General features: G+C 38.8%; 1 protein-coding gene across 1 annotated transcript in view; it reads right to left on the bottom strand.

The window, feature by feature from the left end:
- Positions 1-13,484, bottom strand: part of ak5 (adenylate kinase 5) — a 62,493-nt gene that overhangs the window by 7,957 nt on the left and 41,052 nt on the right. The window contains exons 9-11 of the mRNA XM_034888218.1: positions 12,300-12,345; positions 10,258-10,302; positions 1,837-2,000 (exon numbers count right to left, since the gene is read on the bottom strand). Of these exons, the coding sequence (XP_034744109.1) occupies positions 1,837-2,000; positions 10,258-10,302; positions 12,300-12,345 (255 nt within the window). The remainder of the gene's footprint in view (positions 1-1,836; positions 2,001-10,257; positions 10,303-12,299; positions 12,346-13,484) is intronic.

Below are 13,484 nucleotides of genomic sequence, written 5' to 3'. Positions count from 1 at the left end.
AATGTGATTTCTTCAAACTGCTTGTTTCCCAGCCAACCAACCAACAGTACAAAACCTATGATATTCTACAAGACAAAAAAAGTTTAGAAGACTCCATTCTTCAAAAAAAATTAAACAACCAATCAATGATGAAAATAGTTGCCAATTAATTCTGTCATTTGACTGACAGCAGCTGCTTGATTAATCCTTTATGACGACTGGCTTGTTCCCCAGCTTCTCAGCTACTAGCACACTAGTAATGTCTGTAATCCGTTTCATGCAGGTGTACAGTGTGGCCATTGCTCCCATAAACTAAAGATAAACTGGTTAGTGTCTACTGGACGGAAGTTGACTCTCTGTCCTGATGAACGTGTTTTGCGTCTTCTCAGAAAATAAATGTGTTTTCCTCCGAGAGTCTATTGGGTTGTAATTTGCACACCCAATATATGCTCAGACAGCCATGCCAGCCTTGCCTGGTACAGAGTAAATAGATTTGCAATCTCTGTGAAAGCCATTTTGAGACCTCTTGACTGTATAATCCCTTTTTCTATTTATTTCATTAGGTCCTTTGCAGGAAAACATGTCATATGGTATATGAGTATTTTCTCAGCCTGAGGGCTGATTTTTCAGTGACATGATGAAAAGATTTTTTTCTGCATCTCCAGCTGTCTCTCTTTATGAAAAAAGAAATAATCTGAAATATCTTCTTTTTTTTTTTGGAAGTAATTTTATTGTGCTGGCTCAGCCTACCGCACAGCGCTCACTGCTCCCAGAGATCACCTGTCAGTCGGACTGTGTGGGTTTCTGTTCTTTATTTTTTGAATTTATGTTCAGACATGCTGCCAGTTTGCACTGCTTGTACTTTAAATCTCCTGCATGTACTATTCCAAACACTTGCACTCCAAAACAACTTTGAATCAGAAAACTGCAAAAGAAAAAGAAGTAACTAAGAATATTTACTTATAGTGATCTTGTGTACAATAGAGTTAAGTATTTCTATTTGATGCTACTATGTTTTTACTCCACCACCTTTTAGAGGGAAGCATTGTGCATTTTACGGCATAAACAGTAATGCATCAGCCATAATAATCCAATTATATAATAGTTAACCAAACCAGATAAAGAAAAAAAGTTCAATAAAATAAATTGACACCATCTGGAAACACGGTCATGAAGCTTACTCGGTTATTAGTACAATTCTTTTTTTGAAGTTATCTGGTTCTTTGATTAAAAAAGTCTAATGTTTGTTACTGGCCTGTTTACTTAAAATCTTTGAAGGACAAGTTGACTACAATTGCCAGAGTGCATATTGGCAAGAAACCCCCAATCGGAGTTTAGAATTCTGTTATGTGTTCCGCTACAGCAAGGTAGAAGCTGTGGACTTTTCTATTTGAGTTATTTGAGACTTCTTTTTTCTCTTACTATGTTAATTAAATGTGTATAAATACAAAGGAAAATGAAAATGTGAAAATCTGCTTGGAAATAAACATGATTATGATGATGGTGTTGAAAAACACAAACGCAACAAACGGTGTTGACAACATAGTCTGCAGGTTAAATCAATTGACTTGCCACCGTTTTGGATTAATTCAGCAACTATTGTACCATGTTTTGTTCTACTCTGCAATGACAAAGCATTTTAAACTCACTGTGCTCTGATTTGTGCCTCTGACTGCCTTTTTTCCAGGCCACCAACCCTCATGGGTACTGTAGTAATAAATACTGATAGAAAATATCTAATTACTCAGGACCAAAAGCTAAATGTAAGAAAACTGGTGGCCTTAACCTAAGCTTGAACAGTAAAATTATCTGGGAGAGTCTTGTTTGTATGTCAAGTAACCTAATCATCTTACTGACCTCGGGCAGCAGCTCTCCTATCTCTAGAAGGTCCCGCAGGTGACGCCCTCTGTCACCGTGAGATTGCAGCTCGTTGCACAGCAGGTCACCCAGGGCAATGCGACGCAGGCCGCACCTCTCCTCCATTCTCTCACACTGGAGAGATTTCCCTGAGCCTGGACCACCTGAGAACACACAAACACACACGCGCATCGGTCAGTCCATCTTCAAAGACAAGTGATCACTCAGGCAAAACGCAGAGTGAGGAAAAGATAAAGAGGACGAAATTGAGAGGTAAAAGAAGCGCAAGCATAAAAATGTGAGTCAATTGGAAATAAATAGTGTTTGTGTGAGGCAGAGAAAGCGCTTCATCTGTATGGGAGTATGTGAAAAAGGTGATGTGGTGAGAGGAGACAGAGTTAAAGAGAGAAGATATAAGAGAGGAAACTGATAGCAGGTGGGTAGGTGAACTGGGTATGTACGTGCATGTCACAGGTCTGATTCATCGCCTGGGGCTCAGTGTCAGGTTATCACAGATCATTATCATCTTTTCTAACGGAATCTATGTGTGTGTACACACACACACACACACAGGTTTTATACTTGTGAGGTCCCTCCCTGATATAGTGCGCCACTATATTATATCAACTTCTCAAACATCAACTTCACTTACCTTAACCAGCCACTATTAGTACTTGGTTAACCAATAATTAAACAGCCCTAAAATGTTCAATAATGTAACTTAACCTTAACCTAAATTCCAGCTGTAACCCTAAAGCCATGTCTTCATCAAACAGGTCTTTGACCGAAATGTCCTCACTTTCCAGGTCTAATGCAGTGAGAGGGAAAGGGTTTGATCCCTTGCTGATTTTGAATGTTTGCCCACCGAGAAAAGAAATGACCAGTCTATAATTTTAATGGTAGATTTATTTTAACAGTGAGAGACAAAATAACAAGAAAATCCAAAAAAACGCATGTCAAATGTTATAAATTGATTTGCAGGTAACAAGCTGAGATTAGGAGCACGCTCTTAAAGGGAGTGCTTCTAATCTCATTATGTTACCTGTATAACAGACACCCATCAACAGAATCAATCAATCAATCAATCAATCAATCATATTCCAAACTCCACTATGGCCAAGACCAAAGAGCTCTCCAATGATGTCAGGGACAAGACCGTATCACCTACACAAGTCTGGAATAGGCTACAGGACCATTGCCAAGCAGCTTGGTAAGAAGGTGACAACAGTTGGTGCGATTATTCACGAATGGAAGAAACACAAAAGAACTGTCAATCTCCCTCGGCCTGGGGCTCCATGCGAGATCTCACATCGTGGAGTTGCAATGATCATGAGAACAGTGAGGAATCAGCCCAGAACTACACAGGAGGATCTTGTCAATGATGTCAAGGCAGCTGGGACCATAGTCACCAACAAAACAACTGGTAACACACTACAGCGTGAAATCTTGCAGCACCCGAAATGTCCCCCCTGCTCAAGAATCACATACTATACATGTCCATCTGAAGTTTGCCAGTGAACATCTGAATGATTCAGAGGACAACTGGTGTCAAGTGTCAGATGAAACCAAAATGGAGATCTTTGGCATCAACTCAATTTGCCGTGTTTGGAGGGGGAGGAATGCTGCCTATGACCCCAAGAACACCACCCCCATCGTCAAACATGGAGGTGGAAACATTATGCTTTGGGGTTGTTTTTCTGCTAAGGGGACAGGACAACTTCACCGCATCAAAGGGACGATGGACGGGGCCATGTGCCGTCAAATCTTGGGTGAGAACTTCCTTCCCTCACCCAGGGCATTGAACATGGGATGTGGATGGGTATTCCAGCATGGCAATGACCCAAAACAAATGGCCAAGGCAACAAAGGAGTGGCTCAAGAAGAAGCACATTAAGGTGATGGAGTGGCCTAGCCAGTCTCTAGACCTTAATCCCATAGAAAATCTGAGGAGGGAGATGAAGGTTCACCTAAACCTTAATGACTTGGAGAAGATCTGCAAAGAGGAGTGGGACAAAATCCATCCTGAGATGTGTGCAAACCTGGTGGCCAACTACAAGAAACGTCTGACCTCTGTGATTGCCAACAAGAGTTTGGCCACCAAGTACTAAGTCATGTTTTGCAGAGGGGTCAAATACATATTTCCCTCATGATAATGTAAATCGGTTTATAACATTTTGACATGCGTTTTTAAGGATATTTATAATTAATAATAATAAATAAAAAATAATTTATAATTCTGTAAATCTACTATTAAAATTATAGACTGATCATTTCTTTGTCAGTGGGGAAATCTACAAAATCAGCAGGGGATCAAATATTTGTTTCCCCTCATTGTATATTAATAAGATTTAAACTATAAACTACATAAATAGTTATTACATTTTGGCCAAATAATTAATATACTTCAGCTTGCTCCACTGAGGGACTGTGAGGTTGGTAGGTGTTTTATCATAGTCGAACTGTATTACATGGCCATGAAACTGCGTGAAGTATCAGTAGACAGTGGTGATTTATCATAAGCAGCCTTGGGCACAGTAATAAAACTCAGGATGTGCTTCACATTTATCAGTATTCTCCTTGAGTCCAAGGGTTGCTGCCCTCCGCCAAAAACAAACGTCCTCATCACCATTCTTCTGAGAGCATGGTCTATTATAAGCGGGGCTCGGATCATTGAAAGATAAATGGATCCAGTAGAGGAGGTCATGAATTCATTCATTGTACATTCAGCACATATTCACTTTTATTATTATTACTATTTTAACCAGCCTAAGAAATGCCGAACAGCTCCCAGCCCCATGCATACTCATTAAAGAAATCCTCTGCTGCTTGACACCTCTGCCAGGAAGTCAAATAATGACCCAACAGGGTTGAAGCAAAAGCCCTGAGAAGCTTTAGGACTCTCCTAGTTAGTTGGGTCAAACACCTGCTGTATAAACTGGTTCACTGGGGAAAGAGTTTTTCTCTCTCTGAGATCATTTAGAAATTTAGATTAACTGGCCTTCAGAGTCACTGCTTTAGACAAGATTAAGTGTATTTATAAGGCCTGTGCAACTGATTTCTTTTGGCCACTTTGGGGAGGGGGGGCAGTGGAAACAAGTGAACACAACACTGACATGTTTTAAGTTGATATGGAGAACTTGTTATCAAAACACACATCCAGCAGTTATTGGGCAACATTATCACTAATGTAGAGTCATGTTTCTAGCCACCTGGAGGCCGTTTCACAAACTCTCTAACTTTGTCTAACCCTGAACGGTGAGTTGATTTACCCTTCCGATGGGAAACTTAGTTTTCCAGAACTGCTGGTTTGAGTTGGTTCAATCAACTCGGAGTAGGTTTACTCAGAGTTAAGCGTGTGCACCACCACTATAAATGGGCAGCATAAATGGAGCAATGATACTACAATTCACCATGGTAACAACCACAAAAAAACCTAATGTATTTAGTTAAAGTATTTAGTTAAAAAAGCAACACAGCGGCTGCTGCAAAAGAGAGATAATTTGCGTGGGAGAAAATCCGTGCTAGAGTAAATGTGTAAGTTCCAATATAGTGTATTAATATAATATTTAATCATAAGTATAATTTTACTGGTGAAATGGTACCTACAATCTATTTCATTAGGTACAATTCTACAGGCAAAACAGTACAAGGCCTACAAATTGGCTTCAGCACCATAACAGAATTAAAATTCTGTTATTGATATTGATGTTGTTATTCATTTATAATTCTGTTATTTTTGTTATTTATTTCAAAGCCTAATATAATTCACCTGCAAAACTGTTGAACTCCTTTTTAATGGCTATAACTGCCACTGTTGCTTGCTCTGGAGGAAACTACTAGAACTGTTGGGTCCTTGTAAATTCTGGAGTGTGGTCTAGACCTCCTCTATCTGTAAAGTGTCTCGAGATAACTCTTGGTATGAATTGATACTATAAATAAAATTGAAATAAAAATTAAATTACTGGATTGCGTCCAGGGAACACTACAGAAATGTTTAAAACACGTTTCAGAGCATGTCAGATTCTTCTGAGGGCGATTTGCTATACAGGGGCTTTACTAATATGCTCTGCATCACCAACGTTATAAAGAAAACCATTTGCACAAAAAAAACGTAATGCGACACAAAGAATCTGCTGGCATATAAGAGCATGTCCACGATGGGTGAGGTTATTGATATGAGGACGGATGAGGTTATTTAGGCTACATAACTGATAGACTCGGGTAAAAAATGATACCGCTCAAATAGGTAGCCAAGTATCTGGAAATTAATCTAGTCGGGCCTCAATATCATCTCCCAATGTAGGTTTAAGTAAAACAGCTTCTTCATCAACGGATTGAGAAATAAATGTTTTATAGTGCCTAAAATAGTTACTAAACCAACCCTGTTTTTTTATTCATGTAGATAACAAATTGTGCTAAAATGTGCCTGATAAAGACTGAATGAATGAGGAAATTAAACAACACTGAGTCAAAGGGAGGAGACTGAGAGAAACTCAAAATTTAGTTTTCACTAATCCTGCTTTTGAAACGGGCCCCTGGTAAAAAACAAATCCAATATTCACTTTCTGTTAGCTCTGGTTTTGGTCTCCACCAACTCCTGAGGGAAATATTTGGCTTGTCAGTTGCTAAATGCTCCCTTGTGTTCACCAGCTAGTTACTAATGTTTTCTGTTTGTTCTTGAGCAAGTAGTGTACAGTGGGGTTGAAGAGCTTTTTCTCAGCTGCCTGCTGCGACTGAAAACAACACTATGAGCGTGAACCAAAATAGTAAACGTGCGGGCGGACAGCTAACAATGCAGACTTGGGTGATAATTCTCTGTAGCATCATCATCTCTTTATATCTACTGCATGATCTAAGTGCAGCATTTGATACTGATGATCATGGCGTGTTTTTACCCCACCTCCAGTATCTGATAAGCATCAAATCAGAATGAAACCGTTTCATATTCAGGGTGTATTTCATAATAATAACTTGTCTCACTCCTCCACAATTACATCCTCAAAGGCTCCATCATCTTCTTCTCTTCTGTATGAAATTGTTCAGAATTATGGCTTCCACTGCCATTACCATGCTGATGATATTCGGTTATGCACGAGAGGGTGACACAGGAATCAATTGTCGCTCCCATCCCATCCAGAGCTCACCGAAATACTCATCCTAATACTCATCCTGATCACGTGACTGCCCCCCCCCCCCCAAGAAAGTCATCAGACTCTGTTCCCCCCCTGTATCATGTTTGGTTAATCACGGTCAAATCACTGAGATTGCCTCGGAAATTTAGATTACACTGTACATCCATTACCGGCAGGGCTAGGCAATTTCCTTACGTAACAGACATCTTCTCACACTTTGACCGATTTAGTGTAGGTTAGAAGAATGCTGCCTCCCGCAGCCTAGGTTACTAGGTAGATTACATTGTAGGCCTAACCTATGCGGAACGCATTGTATTTGAGTCTGGAGAGAGACTGGATTAATGTACCTTCTCTCCTTTGTCTACTCTGTTGCTGATTTTTAAAATGGTAGCCTCGCTCTCACCGCATTACAGCGTAATTTTTTTGTTTGATCTACGGCTCCGTCCTGCTCCTGTTGACTTCTCTGCTCTATTCCGTTCCTATCATGTTACCAACATTAAAATTGTCACCCTCTATTATACATGTCAATTCCACCCAGTAAATCCAAATCCTCACACTTGAAACTGAATGCCTTCAAACTTGTTTATGTTAAACATGGATTGAAACTGAAACGCTTATTGTTGAACTATCCAGACATACTGTAGATTTATCTAAAGCGGTCTCCCTGGATCTTGTGGGTGGTTGTGTAATTTCTCAGAGCAAAAAGAATCTTGATGTCATATTTCACCCGTCCTTGTCACTTGAATCCCACATTGAATCCACTAAACTCATTTATACTGCAGCTTTACAAGTCAGACAATTTACTTAGCACTGGCAGACGTTTGCGCTGCTAAGCTCCTCCGAGTCTCTCTACTGACACCCCGGTAGGTGGAGGTTTGGATTTGAGATAAACCCACCATGTGGGAACAGCTCTGGCCCAGCGTTGTCCTTGATAAGAGCCAAAGTGACCGATGGATTTTATCAGTTCGAGATGGAGCAGGGGACAGAGATGAAATGTGGCAAAAAGGGCAGATGAATAGAAAAAACAAATCTCTCTTGTAATTCAATTATTGAATCCGTTCCACTCCTACATAATTCATTTCCCCTTAAAACTTCAGCAGGTAACAATTTATGTACACAAATTTTAAATAAAAAAATCTAAATAGCAAATGGGCTGCAGAGGACAAAAGATTATTGTCTCCACTAATTGAGATGCTTCCATTTTTGAAATTAAGGAAATTACAAACATGTTGTTATCTCTGCTGGATTCCTTAAAGATGATTGAATTTGAAAAGATTTTTCCTTTCCAGCAATTTTCTGTACATCAATTGATCATTTAATCTTTAATCTGCAATGTCTTGTGGGAAGAAAATTGCATCTTTAGGCAGTTCTTCATTACCTTTTAAAGGATTAGGTTGGCCGTTTTCCATATTTTTTTGTATTATTACTGTCAAATAATTCCCTGAAAACGACACATTGAATTGATCCTACTAGTACTCCCTATGTATCCAAAGCCTGATGTATCTTATTGCTCAGTGCCATAGAGCTCTATTATTGTCCAGAAACTATTAAAACACAACAATGAGCCCCACTGTTGCAGTGGGTGACATGCTTTTTCATTATGGACACACGGATGGTTATCTTTAGTCAATCCAACTTCTGTTCAACAAATGACTTTGTAGTGCTTTCCTTAGACTCCAATTAAGTATTTATTAAATTTAAGGTATGTTATGTTATACATACTCCAGAACTCCTATATGCTGCTATATAATTAGACTATTTTCTCTATTTCATCAGCAATTCAGAGGGCAGCAAGTGATTGAGCCCTGCTTCTTCACCAGATAAAAAGTCTAAAGTTGCATCTGCAGCAGTAGTAGAGCAGGTTTGGAAAAGAGCGTCAACAGGAGACGAAGGGACTTTACCTTTTCATTGATTTCACATACTTAAAAGTGAGAAGTCAGGGAGTCTTGAGACAATGTTTTGAAAGTTGGGATCATTTCCGATGAGGCTGAAAAGAAAACCTGTCCTCACAAAACTGATCTTACAGGCAGGATTCGTTTTATGTGGTACACAGATGACTTGCTCCACCAGACAATGAGTCATGACTGAATAGCTTACTCCATTTTGCTTGCACTACATAATACATTATTAACCTTTGCTTCTCGGTATTGTCTTCAATTAGCAGACTGAGCCACACAGCCTCACTGTCACATCATTCTAATTAAGGACTAAAAAGTAAATAAGTATATTTAGATTATAAGATATTCAATCCACAATGACATAAAAAGAAGAAAAATAGCAAATCCTCACATTTAAGATAGTTAAATCAGTGAATGTTTGGCTGTTTTTGGCTTGATGAATGACTAAAACGATTAACCAATTATCAAAATTGTTTTAATTTTGTATTCATAAATGACTTGTCTAATTGTGTTTGCACTAACTACCGTACAGTAAATGTCAACTCGGAATAATTGTCTTGTTTCACCTTGATGAGACAAATCTCTTTTTAGATATCATTCAAAGGGATTCAGGGCACTTTCTCTGGCCGTGCAGGAACATTTAATGCTTCGACATGAAAATAGCCGCAAACTGACAGATGAGTGCAAATCACTTAAAGGTGCAACACTGCTGGAAACAGCTGCACGAGCTGCGAACAGACCTCCAGCAAGGCCGATGGTGCATTCACATGCTCCCCCCATGGTCCCATTTCTCGAGTTAGGAAATTGTTATTCCGACTTTAGTATCATTTATTTTTGTATATCCCCCAAATGATTTAGATCAGCTCCAAAATTTAGATAAATGGTCAATAATAAATACACCCATTAAAAGTACGTAATAAACACACAGCGCTTAAAAGAAACTAATTCAATTAAAGTTGTATTTTTGCCCATAAAATCTATAATCTACAATAATAAAGACTCACCTAAAATACAGTTTTCAACTCTTACTTTGACACATTTTGGAAGTGAAATTTTAAATGAGTACGTATATCTTCCATTACTGCTAATCTCTTCATATAAATTTCAGTGTGGTGTTGTAACAAGCCGTGAAATTTTGCAGGAGCAAAGTTTTACGCTGAAACTTCTGTAATTTTATTATTATGCAGCCTTTTCATCAGAGCTACAAGATTTCAAAATTTAGTTCAGTTGAAACATGCAGAAAAATGTTAGAGCAGCTGATTAAGTGATGTGTGTGTGTGTGTGTGTGTGTGTGTGTGTGTGTATGTGTGTGTGTGTGTGTGTGTGTGTGTGTGTGTCTTTTTAATAAGGTAAGCTCCACTAGTGCTGAGGTGTGGGTCTACCTGTACGTACCAATCATGAAGATGACCTTTGGTTTCTTCTGTTCTGTACAATCACCTGTCAGAGAAAAGAAAATCAGAGTTTAACATGCGGTACACACAAATGGGTCGGTCTATTTTCACAGACATGGAATCACTACGGCAAAACACAAAGTGAGTCGAGGAAGAATTTAATTCATGTTAATGAGCCTCTTCACTTAGAAAAATAGACCAGAGCCAGACTAATACTGCGTTGGCCAATACCAATATTAAAGAGTTGAAAACCCAACATATCCTCATACCTAAGTGATCAAAAAGGTCAAATGTAAATGACTCCCAAAATGACATAGATCACTGTTCTATTTCCTGACGCATGTTGGCTGCTTTCTAAACATGGGACTGTAACACTTGACAGTGGTGAAAATTTTGTGAGCGAGCGTCCTGTGTTTGTGTGAGCCATCCACCACCCTAACGTCTCTCCTCATGTGGAACTTGGCGCTCTTACACTTTGTCACCTCGAGAGCCACGAGAGGCCGCCGCCTAACAACAGCGAACGTAAATACGGGTTGTTATGAGATAATTGCACAATTGATCTATATGTTTTCTGGGTGAGGACGGTCTGTAAAAAAAACATATTTTGATTAAGATCCTTTAAATTCACTTCTAATAGAATTGTATAGAAATATCAAACTTATTTTACAGTTTTACAGAAAATGTTTTATCTCAGATTATTTTACTTCAGAACAATCAGCTGTTATAGACCTTTATCACAGTGGACAGAGTGATTTTCAAACCGCAGGTGTGATTGATAACATTGATGGTTATTTAGAGGATTTAGTGCCATCGGAAGTGTCATAAGTTACAAAACTAATGCAAAAAAGCTGCTGATGGTGGTTCTACTTATAATCATAATGTATTTCATGTCAAAAGCTTATCTGCTTTTCAATGACTGAAGTATCAGTGTGACTGCAATAGTGTGTCAATTAGGAATCTAGTGTTTAATGTATGAACATTAATATTTATTTATATTTGCTGCTGCACAGTATGCAACTAATGTTCTAGGAAAAACACCTCACATGCACATAAAATGATGAAGATGATGTCAACAGCAGCAGTTTGTTTAGAAGAAACCAAAGTTGTAGTTATGTATTACAAAGTAAATACAACATCCCCTCTGAAGAACTTCTGGATACTTACAGAATACCATTTTAACAACTGCCTTTGTTATTATGAATAATTTAATCATTTTGGCTTTATGTAGATGTGATGTGTATGTCTTGTATAAATTAGTACGTTTTAAAGCAGCTGTAACCTTGAGTCACTCACTTAAGGAATTGAAGGCCAACATTTACATCTTTCAACAGGGGCATTCTCACAATTAGCATGAAATACAACAGCAACAACAAAACAACTATACCAGTAATGCAGTAATAACATTTTAATTATGCATTCGATCCGGAGTGGAAATTCAACCCAAGATTGCAGATGAGCAGCAGCTCAAGCCTCTTTAGCTTTTTGGCTGTGTGAGCTCGTTTTTGCATCTTTTTTCAAGTAATGTAACCTACTTAAATTTCTTGTACTAAAATAACACAAGACATGGACTGACTGGAAGGGTTTGTTCTACTTTGATCAGACAGGCTCCTCCTCCTCTTTCTCCTCTCTGTCCTTTGCCTGCTGCAGGGTGACAGCTAGCTGACAAGATAAACATCAGGTCCAACTGGCAACAGTGAATCAACAGGCAAGCCCTCCTCCCCTTTATTGCAGAATCAATACTTTTCAAATGAAGTACACACGCACGCACGTACACACGCACGCACACACAGTGGTGAATGACAGTTACATGACATATGTGGCATTTACTGAGATGACACTGTGTGATGAAATGCTGAATGGAGTCAGCTGCTAGTTTATGAAAGAGGCCAGAAGAGGACAAAGGCATTACTGCTGATAGAAGATTTGGAGATTAGTTATGATGTCACCTACAGCTTATGGAGGAAGGACAGAGCGCAATTGTGTGTTATTCTTTTCACAGTTTATGCAGACAATCAATAAAAATCAATCATTTGATCAACTCACTTTCTGTGGTTCCTTCAGCATACCCAATATCTTCCTCTTCTTCAACCTGGAAAGACAGAGACATTTTTTTCAATATTCTGTATGTTCTTCTTCTCAAGTGCATCTTTATTTCGCCTTCTTCTTTATGCTGTCTCATCTATTTGCTTTTGCCACAATCACCCATTCAAAATAAAAGTGAAACAATGATTTGAGGTTAAGGGCACTACACTTCATGGCCAAAACTACGTTGACACTGCACACGGCTGAAACAATTAGTCAAGTAATCGGTGTGTCAATTTCAATAATGTGAGGATTTCCTGGTTTTCTGTCTCTCTATATATTTGTGTTTTGGACTGTTGATCTAACCAACAAGTCTACCAAGCCATACAACCATATAGGTAGTTTATTCCTACCCTCTACCACAACCCAGAGGAATGTTTCATAAATTAACGCCCTTAGCAGTGGCAGGAAATATGATCCACAGGAGCCGTTCCCGTATTCCTGACTAAACAAAGCAGTCATGGTTTAAACATGTCGTTAACATTGTGTTAAAATTGGTACATTTGTTTTGAGTCACAATTAGGCATGTGATGCAGAACGTGACTTCTTGCTTTGCTTCCGTCATAACTACTGCGTCCACTAGAGGCCACCGCCTAACAATAAAACGGGTGACTAACTTCTTAGGCTTAAAATTAGTCAGTGTTTTGTGTGAACCGGTCAAACCTGAGTAAGACTAATGTCAGAATAAAACTAAAACTAGAAAAGATGAAAAAGTATTTTAGAGAGAATGAAAGTGCTGTGTCCCTGAAGCAGACTCATGGTCTGAACCTTGGAGAAGGAAGAAAACTCTCAGCTGCCTCATTTACTGAACCACGAGTTACAAACACATATCAAAGTCACACCAGGGCAGAATTATTTGTCTCAAAGACATTTTCTACTTTGTTTTATCTGTTTTGAGAGGAAGTCTGATGCCTTGTCAACTGTTTCAGACATTTGAGACCATTTTCCAAAAATAATTTCTCTAAAATCTCATTGGTGTAGGTTTCCATGGTAATCCATCTTTGGCCATCTGCAGCATCTTGGCACAAATGACCTGTGAATAATTTAAGCGATGGCGTTAAGAAATCATGAATTCTTATAATCAGTAACAGACAAATAAACAAAACCTTGCACAGCTGAGGATTCTACTGATGATGATAATAATGA

Source organism: Etheostoma cragini, chromosome 12 (genome assembly GCF_013103735.1).
Source record: "Etheostoma cragini isolate CJK2018 chromosome 12, CSU_Ecrag_1.0, whole genome shotgun sequence".
NCBI lineage: Eukaryota > Metazoa > Chordata > Actinopteri > Perciformes > Percidae > Etheostoma > Etheostoma cragini.
Note: the sequence above shows the minus strand (reverse complement) of the source record. Positions and strands in the feature narration are given on the sequence as shown.